Here is an 18,143-nt window from a genome sequence, read left to right on the forward strand (position 1 = left end):
CATGGGTGGAATCCTGATTGAAAACGGCACTGAGCAACACTAAAATTGGTAGTTCACAATCCTGGTCCTGAAGCAGATTTAATTTCAAATTGTATTTAAATAAAAAAATAATTCCTACAAATAATTTAAGGAAATATGTATTTAATAAGGCAAAATGTATTTTTACTTTAAATTATTGTGGTCCAGCTATTTTTAACTGTACAAAACTGCTAGTTTTGCTGCTTGATATTGCAAATTGTTGTCTTACCATATTATTTTAATGTATTATCTTAATTACGAACACACTGGTTTGTAATGCAAACAGTTTTACCATTTACCATTGTTATTCTTCTTATTTCCCTTTAGCGGATAATGAACCGGAAGTCTCACCCAAAGGCTTACTTCCACGCTGAAGAAAAAAGGTGACTATGTTTCCAGAATTCTCTGAGCAAAACATCATTTGTTATCACACAGGTACGTACATTGGACAATTTCTGTTGCTTGTCACATATGTTGCTTTTTCTTCATACCATCTGTTGTTCTCACTGCATTTACAGTAACAATACCAATTTTAACATCTTCAAAACATGAATTAATGAATTAATGAATTAAATATGCATGCCCAAAATGCCATACCATAATGATTTTCTATCGGTAAATCTACCTTTATTTACATGTAGGTCACAAATAAATGCCGGACATGGATTTTATATGTAAAGATTCCCATTTACAAACCACAATCTCAATAAACCTCGAGGCACACGCTAACACGCAAATACTGCACCGCGTGGAGGCGAGAGGACAGGACAGTCTGCACACAAACTCTGTTCATCTTTGTCAAGGACAATTCATTTAAACGGATGAGCTCAGACAAGTCGGCTGGCTGTTTCCACTCGTCGGGGTTTGCGGCGGAGCTTTTGATTGGCTGATTGTATTATTGTATGCAAATCCGGTCGGGGTTGCAGCCAGTAGGTGAAAGGCTCTCGTTGGCGTGGCTCTCGAGACCCGAAGCGCGAAGTGAAGCGGCTTTCCGCGGAGCTGTCCACTACAGGAGGTGCTGAAACGAGGATTTCACATCAGTTGGAAGGAATGCACAAACTCCGAGGACGCTGTACAGCTTAACCAAAACGGAATTGGATTTACTTCGCACCACTTCACATTGTTGTTCCAAAAGTAATTCTCTTATTTTAGATAACCGCACTCGGAAATACCTTTCTGGATGAGTTGTAGTTGGATAAACAGGTATGTTTTTTTCTTCTGTGTGATGTACTACATAGCCTGATGTGATTTAAGATCAAACCTCATGTCCGTGGAGCCAGCACAGATGAATTTCAGTGTGATTTAAACGCGTTCAGTATATCATCTGTGCTGGCTTTTGTACAGATGTGCAGTTTTTCAAATGGATTAAATGGAGAGCCAAGGTGGAAAGCACTTTCGCTGTAGAGTGTGAATAATTTAGCATTTTGTGCGGTGACATTCAGCATAGCTGACTGAAGACCAGTAGCCGTGCTTGATGGAGGGTGATGAAGTTCGACGAGCTTTTCCCATTCGCCGTACCGGGGGACAAGTTCACTCGTCGGTCGATCCGATGCATGTTGCCTCAAACGGTACTACGATGTTCCTCGAATGAAAAAGTAAACGTTAAGCAAACGTACGGGACCCTGGGCAAAGCTCGTGGCAGTTTAATTTAGCCGCAGGGTACTTAGCAAGTTGTTTTTCTTAGCACGCAAATCCTTGAGTGACACCGTGCGCGCACACGGGGATTATACTCTTGTTTTCCTCGTCCAGATTCAATCTGGCATGTGTGTATGGCGATCGCTGGTAATTGACATGGCTGGCTGGAGACGGGCGACAAATTGGTGTCTGTAGTGCAATTATACGGAGCCGTTCACGTAGGACGTGTTCTTGCCTTCAAAAGCAAATTGAAGGAGCGCAAGGCAATGGAAAAGACGCGTTTTAAGTAGTTCAGCTGATTGTTGAATCGCACCCCGCTGTCAAGTTACAACAAAGATGGCTTTTTAACGTATGTGTCCATAAATTGACTGTTAGAAAGCAGTGAATACTGAACACAAGAACGCCTTCTATGTGAACAGCTCCAACGCTTTAACCATGTGACCATTCTATATTTCTACTCAGAACGCAGGCATGAATGATAACAAATCAATAGATGATAAAGTTTATAGTTATTTCTTATGAGCATTAACAGTTTGCAACATCCAGATCATTGTACTTATGCACTTTAAGGTATTGTGAGAAACTTTTTATAAATTAGTTGATGCACAATTGTTGTTTAGTGAAAAAACAAAACCACAAAAAAAAAAAAAAAATTGGATTGTGATGTCTATGGGTCTGAATAAGTTATAAAATATTTGATTTTTCTCACCTTGTTCACAAGGGCTGCCATTTTACAGTTTTTTTTTTTCTCAAAAATGCCTATTTACTATAATCTGAACTACAATTTTGTGTGGCCATCGATCAATAGTACTTGTCTTCACAGTTTCTGTTTGATAGGCTGTAGGCGTTATTTCCAGTTTTTTTTTTTTTTTATTGTATTAAGCTTATTACAGCAAGATTAGACAACAAGACCTCAAGAGACAGCATTCTAGTTGCTGCTTTATTTTGTACGAGATTTGAAGCCAAGTTTTCACAGTTTAGTCTGTGCCACATTGTCAAGCTCTCCTGTTTGTTATTGTCTGTTGGTTTAGTTTTGCAAGGAATGATTTCCCTTGAATTCACAGCCAAGCATTGACATAGAATCTGCTTTTGTAAGCTGTGTTTGGAGCCAGTGCATTGTGTGCACTTTTGACTCGGTAAAGAAAGGTATACAAGTCTCAAAGTGAACTAAAGTGAAAGTTCAGATTAGAACAAAAGCACAGAAAGGTGGGTGGAAATGTATCGTGCCACCTGCTCAGCGTATGACTGATGAGGCTCATAGTTAATGTATGAGATCTCAGTGAGGGTCAGCTACTGTATGAGCTTCCATGCTTTTCTGCTCAAGTTATTCTGATGCACATTGAATTCAGTATGCTTATCAAATGAGTATAGGTGCAATCCTGGAACTTGCTCAATAGAGAAGGATGCATTAAAGACAAAGACTCTACAGGGAACTCACACAGTACAGAAAGTGAGAGGAACAACAAACAATTGCTTCTCCCACACAGAGACAGGCAAACATGCATTCTCACACATATAGACATGAAAATAAAGCCTCAGATCTGACAAACACACATTAAAAAGCACTGAATAGGCCATTAAATATGCCCCCAGAGCAGATGGCACTCACAAAAAAAAAAAAAAAAAAAAAAAAAATTCTGTAAGAAAGCTGGAAAGATTTAGAAGAACGCTCAATGTAAGTATATCAATTTACATAGAAGGAAAAATGTATTGTAAGCACATTTTCTGCATTGGATTTTTTTATAATGCTCTAAAGGACACTGCATTATCCTTTCTCTTTCAGTAGCAAGACCTCACCCTGTCGCTTTTTTCCAACGCTCCACTTTTTTCACCCAATCATTGTAAATTTTTTAGCAGCAGGTGGAAGAGCTGCTGTAATGCTGTGGTGTGCAGTGAAGTAAGAAATGCTGCTCACAGTGGAAATAAATGTAGGCACCTTACACCTAAGAGTGCTTTAGCATGTAAGATGTGAAACTACTTAAAGGGATTGTTTTCCAAAAAAATTAGAAATTATATCACTTGCTCACCAATGGATCTTCTGCAGTGAATGGATGCAGTCAGAATGAGAGTCCAAACTGTTGATACACACATCACAATAATCCATGAGTACTCATATTTTGGTCAGAAGCGACAAAATGATGCATTTCTTTCTGACAGACACTGAGCTTTTCACTTCAAAAGATGTTAATTGATGGACTGGAGTTGTGTGAACTGTTTTTATCAGCTGTTTCGACTGTCATTCTGGCGGCACCCATTCACTGCAGAGGGTCCACTGGTAAGCAAATGATGTAAGGCAAAACTTCAAATCTGTTTCTTATATTGCCTTGTAAATCTCTTTTGCTCACTAAGCCTGCATTTATTTGATCCCAAGTACAGCAAAAACTGTACAAGTTTGAAATATTTTTACTGTTTAAAATAACTTTGTGTGATATTTGAAAATGTAATGTATTCTTGTGATTTCAAAGCAGAATTTTTAGCAGAATTTCTCCATTCACATGATCCTTCAGAAATAATTTTAATATTCTGATTTGCTGCTAAAAAATATGTATTAGTAGTAGTAGTAGTAGAATTATGTTGAAAACAGCTGAGTAGAAGGTTTCTTTAATGAATAGAAGGTTCAGAAGAACAGCGTTTCTTCGAAATAGAAATTTTCTGTAACATTATAAATGTCTATCATTACTTTTGATCAATTTAATACATTCTTGCAAAATATTTAAAGCATCCCCAACTGTGTTAAATATTGATTATAATAATAATAATAAAATGTTTCTTGGACAGCAAATCAGCATATGTGACCCTGGACCACAAAACCAGTCTTAAGTCGCTGGGGTATATTTGTAGCAATAGCCAAAAATACATTGCATTGGTCAAAATTTTAGATTTTTCTTTTATGCCAAAAATCATTAGGAAATTTAGTAAAGATCATGTTCCATGATGATTCTTTGTAAAATTCCTACTGTAAATATATCAAAATGTAATTTTTGATTAGTAATATGCATTGTTAAGAACCTAATTTGGACAACTTTAAAGGTGATTTTCTCAGTATTTTGATTTTTTTGCACCCTCAGATTCCTGATTTTCAAATAGATGTATCTCGACCAAATATTGTCCTATCCTAACAAACCATACATCAATAGAAAGCTTATTTATTGAGTATTCATATGATGTATACATCTCAGTTTTGTAAAATTTAACCTTATGACTGGTTTTGTGGTCCAGGGTCACATATTAGAATGATTTCTGAAGGATCATGTGACACTGAAGACTGGAGTAATGGTGCTGAAAATTTAGCTTTGATCACAGGAATAAATTTATAAATAATAAACATTTTAAAATATATTAAAATAGAAAACAGTTATTTTAAATAGTAAAAATATTTCAATATTTTACTGTTTTTGCTGTACTTTGAATCAAATAAATGCAGGTTTGGTGGGCAGAAGGAGACCTCTTTATTAAACATTAAAAATCTTACTGTTCAAAAACTTTTGACTGGTAGTGTACATTTTCAGTAAATGTTCATTTTTAAGTGAAATATTACTTTAAAACTTATTAATCACCCTTATGCTGATCCAAGCCTGTATAACAGTTTTTCTTATGTGGAACACTAGAATATTTTGGAAACTGTCTAAAAGTGCCTTTTTGTCCATACGATGAAATCAAAAATTGTGTTCCACCATGTGAGTGAGTGAATGATGGTAGAATTTTTATTTTTGGTTGAATCTCTTTAATAGCCAAGCCAGTAATTGATCATTATGTGAAGCATTAATCATTTCTTTTGCTTTGAAATCACAGCCACATTTTTCATTTTGATCATCACTATCCTCTTCATCATCAGCTGCATTGTCAGCCACAGCTGCATCTTCATCATCACCATCATCATCGCCATTATTGTCATGCTTTTCTCATTTTCCGCCATCATCACAACTCGTGGAATTGTTATTGTGTGCGCATAATAGTAGTCTGAGATTTGCAGTTGTTTACTGCGCTGAAAGGCACTGCACTCACACGATACAAAAAAATGAAGAGGGGCAATACAAACACTCTAATTGCTTTCAATAATTAATCTCCTCAAACGCCTGCCTCGCCTTTGCAGCCTCGACGTGAATAGCATCACCCCGAGATACACGTTCAAATAAGAAGCCCACATTATTTTCAGACAATGCCGCCTGAGATGGATGCGTGAGCAAACTTTATTCCTGGTGTCTGTGGATTCCCCTGTCCATAGATATGTTCATCACAGACCTGAGTGAGTCCTACTGTTGCACTAATGAATCTTGACACTGCCCACAGATTGGACAGGTCAGTGCAATCCTCCGTGACCAGCGAATAACACAGTTCACTGGTCAGCGGACATAGAGCTATCTCATAGACCTGGCTCACAAAAGGCCTTTCTGACTTGCTCTCTGTATCCATTAACCAGCGTGAACTTTTGGGTTTAGGGCAACTTTGTGATATTTCTGGTAAGTTTGGATAGGAGTTATGGAACCCAGTTTAATAGTTTATATTGATTAGTTCAACTTTAATGTTTGGTAGACTTAAACCCTGAATGGGAGTTTATTTATTTCTTAAAAGAGACCCGATAAAACTTGCGGTGGGTTTAGTGGGGGGTTATTGAGAATGAATGGAGGAAAGTTACGTGAGAGGAGGCAATGCCTTTATCGCAGTATAATTGGATATGACTGCTTATCCCATCTCCAATCTCTTGTGTTCGTGCACATTCGCAAATCGGTCTGAATTAACAATATAATGACGTTAATTGGAAGACTAATTAAAAAAGTAAACAACTTGTACTTAGATATGAAAATGTCTTGAAAACATGATCTGTGTGACCATTATTTACACAAGAGAAAATTATAGCTGAATTTCATAAAAATGAGCCTATTCAAAAGTTTACATTCTCTTGATTCTTAATACTGTGTTCTTACCTAAATTATCCACAACTGTGTTTTTTTTTTTTGTTTTTTTTTATTGTTCATGAGTCCCTTGTTTGTTCTGAACAGTTTAACTGCCTGCTGTTCTTCAGAAAAATCCTTTAGGTTCCACAAATTCTTTGGTTTTCCAGCACTTTTTGTGTATTTGAACCCTTTCCAACAATAACTGTATGATTTTGAGATTTTTTCTTTTCACACTGAGGACAATTGAGGCACTCATATGCAACTATTACAGAAGTTTGATGGTCACTGATGCTCTGGAAGGGAAAAACATGCATTAAGGGCATTAATGCATTAATTTAAAGATCAGGGTCAATTTAACATATTTTGTCTTACGGGAAACAAATAACTATAGCCTCTAAAGGGCAGTACTAAATTGAAAACATATATGATATTTAGTTATAATATTTTTTTTACACATCTCCATTCTGTTCAGAAGTTTTCACCTCAGTTAATGTATTGTTTTTCCTTCTAGAGCATCAGTGAGCATTTAAACTACAGTATTAAGATTCAAGAGGTTGTAAACTTTTGAACAGGGTACTTTTTTTATTTATTTAACTAGTATTTTCTCTTGTGGACTATATGTAAATATATTTTGTGCGAAATATATTATTCAGGTCAGTACTAAAAAAATACCATGCATTTTATATGATCCTTCTTATTTTAGGGAAAATAATTAACATTTTGCAAATTCCGAAAGGGGGGTGTAAACATTTGACCTCAACTGTATGTATGTACTAAATGATGGCTAAGAAGAAAGTTTAGTAATAAATTACATTTGAGCATATTATAGTAGAAAACAGTTCTTTTAAATTGTAATATTTCAGGTTTTACTGTATTTTTCATCAAATAAATGCTGCTCGTTGAATGTAAGAGACATATTTTAAACCATTGCTAAATTTTCTACATCCATTACTCCAGTCTTCAGTGCACAATCTTTCAAAAATCATTCTAATATCCTGATTTATTTTATACATTGTTGAAAATAATTTCATGTACATTGAATGTCTGTTATTTCATCAGCCATAAATCTGTTGTCCTTTTCCATTGTCGGCTCTACTATTGCGTTTGTGCACGGTCTATGTAAACTCACTTAGGGCAACAACCCATATTTAATCAACTTGTGTCTGTTGAATATGGCAAATATGGGTGACATGATTTGCCCTTGATAGTGCAGATGTGTGTTTGACAGGGCGTATTCACTACATACTAGATCTGGCTTTGGGCTTGGGAGAAATTAATTAGATTGTACAACCAACGTTTTGAAGTTGAATAGATTAAAGAACAAAGCTGAGCTTGGAAAAGCGATTTGAACTCGCATAGGGAAATTGTCAGGATATTTTCAGCATGTTCTCAGGCTTATTCCCAGATTGGTGGGCTGGCTGTCTGATCCTGCTGATGAAGTGTGTGTGTTTGTGCCCACATTGCTGAAGGTGTGAGCTCTGGAGCATGTCTGCACACAGACAAAAGACCAGTCTTTGTGAAGGAGGACTGGTTTTTAAACTCTGGCCAATGAGGTCATGTTCTTTTTGACTGCCTTTGTGTGTTTGTATGTGCGTTTCTCTCTGTGTTTGTGAGTGTGTGTGTGTTGTGGGATATGCAGAGCCTCAATATGACAACCTCAGCTGCCTTCCTGAGTGCCGCATTTTAATGGTTGCAGGTGCCAGTTTCACATCGTAGCATCTGTCCCGAAACACAGGTACAGCTCTAGAAAGCAGTGTATGTGTTGCATAACGTAACAGAAGCTGTGTCCTGGCTTTCCGCTCTAATCTCACCTCTGCTAGCTGCTAGGGTTGCGTGTGTGTGTGTGTGTGTGTGTGTGTGTGTGTGTGTCGCATTTAATGAGTCCAGATTACCCGGGGAAAAATGCTAAGCAACAACGGTATGACAAACTAAACAAGAAGCTGGGGATGCTTCTTTGCAGATCATGATTTTTTAATGACACTCACTCAGACTGTGTGTAAAGTAAATAACTTTAAATTGCGCTGTTAATTGCACAGGGGTTACCATGGAATACAGATGCATTTGTTATGTCTAAAAATACTAAGAGTAATATTATTGTTACAGGAATAGTTCACTCCAATTTCATTTAATCATTTACTCACTTTACTTAGTTTGTTTCGTCGTAAAACACAAATAGAGACATTGTGAAGAATTTCATCACGCTTGTGTTTGTCCTTGCTGATATAATGAATGAAAATCCTTCCAGGAGTAGCAAATAAATTATTCTTTTTGAGTTGGATCTTCTTAGTGAATCATTTGTTTTGGTTACTAAAAAAAAAAAAAAAAAACTTGACTGATTCTGTTCTTAAGAACTCAATGAATTGTTTGTGGCTGCCACTCTTAAAGCGATAGTTCACCCAAAAATGAAAGTCATTAATTACTTATCCTCATCTCATTCTAAACCTGTAAGACCTTTTTTGTCTTTGGAACACAAATTAAGATATTTTTAACGAAATCCGAGAGTTTTCTGATCCTGCATAGACAGCAATGCAACTGGCATGTTCAAGGCCCAGAAAGGTAGTAAGAACATCGATAAAATAGTTCATGTGACATCAGTGGTTCAACCAGAATTTTATGAAACTATGTGAATAGTATTTGTGTGCAAAGAAAACAAAAACAACGACTTTGTTTCACCATTCCTTGCATCATGGTAGTCACCTGAACCCATGTCGAAGACTGACACAGAAGAGTTTTGAATGTCTTTATTTTTGGTCAGAAAGCTCTTGGATTTCATCAAATATCTTAATTTGTGTTTTGCGAAGATGAACGAAGGTCTTATGGCTTTGGAACAACGTGAGGGTGAGTAATTAATGACAGAATTGTAATTTTTGTGTAAACTAACCCTTTAAAAATAAAGGTTCTTTATTGCCATCTATGGATTCATGAAGAACCTTTGACATCCATGGAAGCTTTCCATTCCACAAATGTTTTGTTTCATTGGAAAACAGGTTATTTTGTTTAGTAAAATGTCCTTCAAACTAAGAAAAAAGGTTATTTTATGTAAATGTTTTCAAATGGTTCTTCTATATCCACTTATATGCTCCTTTTTTAAGAGAAACAGTAAAATTCAGTTTAAAGGTCTTTTTGTTTCAAAAAGCTACACAATTTGCACTTAGAAATTGCTAGTAAATTTCACAATTACAAAAAAACACCAAGTAACACATTGAATTAAACATGAATTTTTTGAAGTAGAAAAATGAAAACAGTATTTTCTTGTTAAATGCACTTGAATAAACTGTTTAAATTACTATTTAACTGTGAAAAGTTGCAACAAAAAAATGCACCAAGTAACACTGAATTAAACATGAAATTTTAAAAGAGAAAAACAAAAATAGTACTTTCTTGTCAAATGCACTTGAATAATCTGTTTAATGTACTATTTAAAGAAGTTCACTTCCAGAACAAATATTTAGAGATGATTTACTCATCCCCTTGTCATCCAAGATGTTCATGTCTTTCTTTCTTCAGCCATAAGGAAATTGTTTTTTTAAGCAAAAAAAAATAATTCAGGATTTCTCTCCATATAGTGGACTTCTATGGTGCCCCTGAGTTTAAACTTCCTAAATGAAGTTTAAATGCAGCTTCGAAGGTCTCTAAACGATCCCAGCCGAGGAAGAAAGGCCTTATCTAGCGAAATATTCAATTATTTCTTAAAAAAAAAAACACTATTTATACACTTTATAACCTCAAATGCTCATCCTGTCTAGCTCTGCCTGTACTCTGTAGGACGATTTTGAAGTTGGAGGAGAAAATGACATGGGAGTTTTTTGACAGTCCCTAACTGTCTTGAACCGGAATACACAGAGCTAGACAAGATACGCATTTGAGATTAAAAAGTAATATAAATTGTCATTTTTTTATTTATTTTTTAGAAAATAACCAATGTTTTTGCTAGATAACAGCCTTCTTCATCTGATGGGATCATTAAGAGCCCTTTGAAGCTGCATTTAAACTGCATTTTGGAAGTTTAAACTCATGGACACCATAGAGGTCCACTATATGGAGAGAAATCCTGAAATGTTTTCCTCAGAAAACATAATTTCTTTACGACTGAAGAAAGAAAGACATAAACATCTTGGAAGACCATCCTGGAAGTGGACTTCTCCTTTAACTATGAAAAATATTTTTTTCAGAAGACTTAAAATAGAATCGTATAGTGATTATGTCCTTTTAGAAAGACTTATTAGATGTAATTAGATGAAAAAAAGCATGGATCATCCTTAAATCATATTTTGTGTGCCACGGAAGAAAGTAAGTCATAGGTTTGGAACAACATGAAAGTGATTAAATGATGACAGAAATTCAATTTGGGGTGAGCTATTACTTAAAGGTCTCATTGTTCCCATAAAGCTATACCCTTCAAGTGAATTTAGTTAAATGTAGGTTAAGATGGATGTTTTTGGGGATGGTCTTAGTTAGATGAACAGCACTTTAGGGGAAGCGTGAAGCAAGAGAGCTCCCTCAGGCACGACTACTTTATGACTGTTTGGTCCTGTTGTTACGCCTCTCATCTTATTAGATTTCAAAGAGCAAGACCACACATGCTCAAAAAAAAGAGAGCAGAACCGTTTAGAGAAATCCTTATGCTCTGCCCAGGGGACTGCCTTACAATCTAGGCTGATTAGCATATTACCCAGCATGCTTAGAAAACTCATGTTAGTGGGTGGGGGAGTCAGAAAGTGAGTCATTCAAGGTGGGAGAGCCCCTATGGGAGTTCTTCCAGAATGCTCATAAGTATGTTTGCACATTAATCTGCTTGTAGTCCAGCTGAACATTGACTCCAAAAGGGACAGAATGGTTTTATCAAGAGAAAAAGAGATGAGATGTGAGCCCTTGTACTTTATCTGCCTTCAGCAATGTAGCACAGTTGTGATAACACAGCCAAGTCTTCTACTGAGGATGGTGGCTCAATCGCCTCAATTCTGAATTTGATTTGAAACTTGTTTATCCTCCTGGATATGTACGTCTGTGCTGGATTTCCAGAAAGATTACCTCTAAAGAGTGATTTAGCTCTGAGCTCAATTTCCACGCAAAACTGGAGGGATTTAAGCAGTCGTGTCTCCGCTCAGTGTTAGACCCTTTTGAGCTGAACAAGAAAGGAACAGGAAAAGTTACATCAAATTATACTTCAAGTTCAGGCTTGAAAATGTACAACCTGTCTTTTTTTTACTATAAGGACAGATCCTTTTTTGCAAGTTGTTTTGTTGCTGTTTAAATGTTTTATTTTATTTTATTTTATTTTACAAAAAAAAAATAATAATAATAAAATCTTTCAAAACTGGAAAAAATGAACCATTTTGTTTACCTTTATTCCTTATTATTATAGCTTTTAGGTAATAAAAATACTACTAATAATAAGTCTTATTATTATTTTGGTACTGTGTTGGGACATAATAATAATATATATATATATTTTTTTTTTCACACACAAGTTATTCTGTTGCTGTATACATATTTAATTTAATTTAATTTTACATTTAAATATGCTGTGCATGCAAATAATGCTTTAATACATAATTAATAATTATAATTAATATAATTATAATTAATAACAATAATTCTCAATGGAAAAATATTATTTTTTGCACACTTTCTGTTGCTGTGTACATATTTAATTTTTTTATTTTTTATATTACTTTATTTTTTATATTATATTATTTTATTATTTTATTTTATGTTATGTTATTTTATTTTATTTTACTTAAATGTATTCATATTTATTTTATTTTACATTTAAATATACTGTGCATGTAATTCTTTATAACATATGACAATATGACTCTCATTGAAAAAAAATGGTAAATGCAAAGAACAAATAAACAAAAATAAAATAAAATACAAAATTATTAGCATTTTGGTTGGGTCACCACTTGATATCGAATGTAAAATCTGGGAATAATAATTTTAAAAAAATACAATGACTAATCTTTTTTTTTTTTCTGTTGCTGTGTACATATTTTATTGTATTTTATTTTATTTATTTATTTATTTTTTGCACACAAGTTATTCTGGTGCTGTGTATGTTTTTTTTATTATTATTATTTTATTTTATATTAAAAAATACAGTGTATGCAAATAATGCTTTGAAACAGTGATTCTCATTGAAAAAGAGAACAATGGTAAATGCAAATAACAATTTAAAATAAATAAAATAAAATAAATTATAAGTGTTTTGGTACTGTGTTGGGTCACCACGTGAAATCTAATGTAAAATCTGTAGTAGTAATAGTAGTAGTAATAATGATAATAATAATAATTATTATTATTCTAAGCATTTTGGTAATCTGGGCAAAACCAGCTAAGAACCACTTATTTAAGATATTTCTTTTTATAATATGTTAAGATGTGTTTTTGTATAAAGAAACATACAAAGCACAAACATGTAGCCCACTACATCATTACCTTCAATAACAAAATGTGACAGACAGATACATGCATGCACACACACGCACCCAGTTCCACATTCTCAACTTTTGACATTTCTTTATCAGTGACATTTCTTTAATACACAAAAGACTTACTAGGGGATATGCGCCTCGGCACTGTGTTCAAAGCAGGCACCAAATCACACTTTTTGTGATTACTGTGCTGCATTGGGAGAGATATCTGAATAAAAAAGATAACATGTCCATGAAAATGATGAGCAATAAATAATGCACACAGGTACACAGGAACAGAGCAGTGTTTACATAAGTCCTGATCTCTTTTCTCATCTGTGATTGTGTGCTCCTGCCAACAGGCTTTTATCATTGGTTTCTAGCAGAACTTTGGGTGTAATGAATCAAGGATATTTATCGTCTATGTACCCTGGGCTGGATAAAGCTTACTCTCCTCACACTAATCTGGTGAAAGAAGCAGCACGTGGTTGACCCGTCTGGCTAAACCCAGGTCATGTGGTGTTTATCTGGTCACATGATGACCTCTGCATGTGAGGTTGACTGCTTTTGATCATTGCATTGGTTTAGATACAATATGAAATAAAATAAACTGAATGAAAAGCCTTAAGCCATTTCAATTTACACTTCATTACTTCTACTGAGGATTGTTATATTGATTATTGTAGCTGCAAGAGAAACACATAAACAAAATAAACAGAAGGAATATTAAAAATAGACAACGGTATTCTTTTATTAGGGAATTTTCATTACAGCCTAAAATGTTTTACACACACAGATTTAGCTGTTTTTGATGCGATGCTGCTTTGTTTATTGACATCCCTTCTTTCAAAAGCAACTATGAGCCATTAGGCTGGAACATGTGACAATTTATGACTATTTACTCTTGTCATTCTTGTATAAAGCAACTTATGTTTTTGATCTCATGTGGATCCTGATTTTTCCGATGAAGCATAAAATAGATCATTTGTAGCATTCTATACAGTGCAAAAGGCAAATGTTTTAGCATTTTCTTTATCCAGCCGATACAGTGGAACTGATTAATTAATTCAAAATGTTAATTGTGTTAACTGTACTAGTGGTTTCTTTAAACACTTACGGACACAGAACGCATGTGTTTGCTATTGTTGTTTTGTTTTCATCAGTTAGGAGTGTAGAAGCATCAGCAATTGTGCATCTGCTTGTCATTTGCATTATTGCTTGTGTTTTTGATGTTTCTGTGAAGGGCACTTTAACAGTACTTCTCCATTCTGGCTTAGTAGAAAATTGCATTTTTTTTTCTTGAGGCTGCTTTAAGAACATAAATCACGGAATGTGTTTATTGGCGTTGTTTCTTGGCTTTTTCATGATCAACTGCATAAATAGAAACATCCTGTTTTTCGTAGATGGCACTACCATTCAGAAGTTTGCGGTCAGAGTTTTTAAAGTCTCTTATGCTCACTAAGGCTGCATTTATTTAAAAAAAAAAATACAAACACAGTAACATTTTGAATTTTACAATGCAAAATAATTGTATATTTTAATTTAGTTTTAAAATGTTAGATTATTGCATGTTTTGGCAGTATTTGTAAACTATAAAAAGGATCCTATGCACCAACAGGTTTAAATTACTTTACTTTTTTCCAGCTCTACTTTGCAGCTTCTAGTAAGAAAAAACTCTATAGGAGTGGTTTTATGAGCATTACAGATGTTCATAAACACATTTGAATGTTCCAGCTCACCTAGATGGCTAAAGTAAAAGATCATTGGTAATTTTTGACTTCAAGCTATGCATTCTGTCATTCATAGTCTAAAATCACATCCAAAATATAAAGACTATTTCATAATAGGGGTGTGAATAGGTACTGGTTTCATGATTCGATTTGATTCGATTACGATTATCATGTCAACGATTCAATTTGATATCACAGTGCATCTTGGTTATATATAAGCAGGCTACTTTTTAAAACAATTACAAATTAATAATAAATCTAAACAATTGTTAAGACTTGAACTAAGTAAGTATAGCTATTCAAGTACAAATATTCAAAACATACAAGTAAATATAGCATACACTGTAAAAAAATGGCCGTGAATTTAACGGTAAAAGAACTATAAAAATGCTACGGTAAAAACCTGTGAAATGGTTAATGGTAAGTTCCCCTTCTATATACGGTGAAAAACTGTGTTGGACATTGCATGTAATTTTATGGTAGTATACCGTTTGTGGAAGTGAAAAAGAACGTAAAATTTACAGTGAAACTGACATTCCCAGAATTTCCTTGTGTTTCATTTTTTTTTTATTTGATGTTTTTTTGTTGAAATAATTTTTTCTTCTTAGATTTTTCTTGGCAGTTTTGTACATTAGGGTTATATGTTACATCTAATGTTGTTAAAATAATGTTTTTTGCATTCTTTCAGTTTTATGTGTTACCATGATGGTGTTTAGAGTTTGTGTGAATGACACTGTGCACCTTCTATATCTTATTACAGCTGCCAGTTTTTACCAGCAATTTTACAGCTGTTTTTTTTTTTTTTCTTTTGCAGTGTAATACATGCTTTAAGTATCTGAAAGTTTACAGACAATCATAGATATGACTTTTTCTATTTTTCTTATCCTTATTCTGCCCTCCAAAGGCAAAGTGCAGTAACTACGCCAACACTGAAACTGAGAAAAATGCCTTTAAAGTTTTTACACCAGCTAGTCAAACATGTTGAAACACAATTTAACCAGGAGACTTTGCCACAAGACAAAATGGTTGTCACAAAGTCCATTTTAAGTCTTAACTCAATTTTGACCAAATGTGTAGTTACTGCGCTTTGCCTTTGGAGAGCAGTATTGCCGTTTGACTATTACTAATGAGTTTATAGACAGTGGCAGCTTTAATAAGCTGGATTTACACTTATGTACAGATCTATTTCGACATATTAGATGTTTTGTCCTGTTTTGAAAATATAACCAACTGTTAACACATCAATTTCATATCATAAAAGTTTTCAAAAATGCAAGTGCATTTAACTGCAACCGTGAGCTTCAGGACAAACAAACACAAAGTGCACGTGAAAGTCTGTCAGTACTTGAGTTTCGTGCATCTAATATGTACTGCATTCCAAAAGGCATAACTGAAAGCATATCTAAAGTAAGAGACAGAAATAATGGCGGGTGGAAGCACACACTGTCAAGCAATGCACTCGTGTCTCACAGCGCATATTCTGTGCAATAAAGCCTACCACTATTGTCTCTAGCACAAACAAGAAGTGGCATATGCAGGAAAAATTCGAGCTCGAAAATCAATTGTGAGCATGTTTTTTCCTCTGCACTAAGCTTGGGGTAAAAGCTTAAAGAAGTGGGAATTCTTCTTTCTTTTACTCAATCTTTATTCAGTCAAAAAGAAATTAAACTCCCCATGAAATCAAAATTACAGTTTTTTTGGCTTTTAGTATGAATATGTTTACAAGATGTTTACAAGATATGAGTATTTATCTCACTTCCGCCAATATGAATCAACGATTTTGATGACATAACGCTACGCTTCAGCTTCTCATCAAACCTTCTGTCTAATCGTAATAAGATTATAAGGAATGCTCTTTGTTCTGTGTCTTTACCTGCAGACAGATTTTTTTGGTCTTCTTTATTTGGTTATATTTCTTGTTAAAGCATGGAAACTGCCAAATAAGTTTTGTATCAGTAACAAAATTAAGGAAGTGTCTTACAAAATACTTCATAGGATTTATCCTGTTAAGCATGTTTTGGAAAGATTTAAGATTAATATTGCATATACCTGTGAATTTTGTGGTCAAGTAAAAAAAACATTTTGCATCTTTTTTTCATTGTATTGTTTCAAGATTCTTTTGGAAAGATATGGAATTCTATATTAACAGAAAAATGGAATGTATGATAGTATATTTGATATCCTTTTTTATACAGAAAATGAAAATTTATTAAACAGCAACATATTATACATTTGTTTGTTTTATTAGGAAAATTCCATATACATAAGAAAAAGTGGGCTCAATGTAAACCAAAGTTCCCTTTCGAAGGGAACTCTCACTGCGTCCTCTAGAGGGTGCTTTGGGGAACGCCGCAGCGTGACTCGTGTCTGAAGAATACATCGAAAAACTACATGAAATGGCCGGCGACAGCTTATGACGTCATCGCGGCGTGAACGTCGCTGCTGCTGCATCACTATCGGGCGACCATAACATAAAAACACAATACATCTTCTTCCTCTTCAGCTTTCTTTGTCTGAGAGTGCATTGGAAACAGTAAGAGATTATTTCTCTGACTACTATCATGGCGAGCACTAGCAAATCATTTAAAAGGTGTGTTGATCCGTGTCCTTGTTATCTGACGCCTGATGACACACATGATCTTTGCGTGTTTTGTTTGGGTGAAGAGCACGCACGCAATGTCCTTGAGGGGGCATCGTGTGTTCACTGTGAGCGTTTTTCTATGAAAAAGCTCCGGTCTCGTCTGTCTCTCTTTTCGAGGAAAGATGAGCGTTCATTTGTCCCTCGCGGATCAGGTCCTGCCGCTGCCGAGGCACAGAGGAAACTGAGCTCGTGGGAATCACAAGTGGAAATGGCTGACAAATTAGAAAGGGATCGGATCCTGGAGCAAGTGCTCTTTTGGGTTCTACCCAAGACGAGCAGGAAGAGCTGAAGATGGATGAAGAGGCTGAGGCCGAGTCCTCTCAGCCTTCCTGCCCTGCATACGAGGAGCTCTTTGAGGTTATGGACCGTGCCACGGCAAGGCTTGACTTGCCGTGGAAGCGGGCCAGAAGGGTGGCGCCGCGAGGTCGTCTCGACGAGTGCTACCTTTCAGACCATAACCTCCCAGCTCCGGTGAGCCTCCCATTCCTTCACGATCTTCATGTGGAGATCGAGAAGGTCTGGAGAAAGCCGTATTCTTCCCGCATCCATAGTTTGTCACTGGCGAACTATGTGAACATCGAGGGAATGCGTGACCACGGCTATGAGAGGATGCCCCCTTTTGAAGAGACGCTAGCTTGCTATCTCTCTACGGGTCAGGCATCCTCCCTAAAGGCTCCCTCTTTGCCGTCTCCGGCCCTTCAATCAACATCTCAGTTGAACGGCAAAGCGTATGCAGCAGCAGATCAGGTGGTGGGTGCGTTGCACACTATGACAGTGTTTCAAGCCTACCAGGCTGATCTACTGAAAG

General features: G+C 35.4%; 1 protein-coding gene across 2 annotated transcripts in view; it reads left to right on the forward strand.

Annotated features, from left to right (window-relative positions):
* Window positions 1–780: 780 nt before the first annotated feature.
* Window positions 781–18,143, forward strand: part of fstl5 (follistatin-like 5) — a 184,387-nt gene continuing 167,024 nt past the window's right edge. Inside the window, exon 1 of one of the 2 annotated variants that reach the window (XM_073821086.1) lies at window positions 781–1,221. In XM_073821086.1, the coding sequence (XP_073677187.1) occupies window positions 1,199–1,221 (23 nt within the window). In that variant the 5' untranslated portion in view covers window positions 781–1,198. The remainder of the gene's footprint in view (window positions 1,222–18,143) is intronic. The other variant, XM_073821087.1, reaches the window with a different exon arrangement.

The sequence above is a fragment of the Garra rufa genome, chromosome 16 (genome assembly GCF_049309525.1).
Source record: "Garra rufa chromosome 16, GarRuf1.0, whole genome shotgun sequence".
NCBI classification, from domain to species: Eukaryota; Metazoa; Chordata; class Actinopteri; order Cypriniformes; family Cyprinidae; genus Garra; species Garra rufa.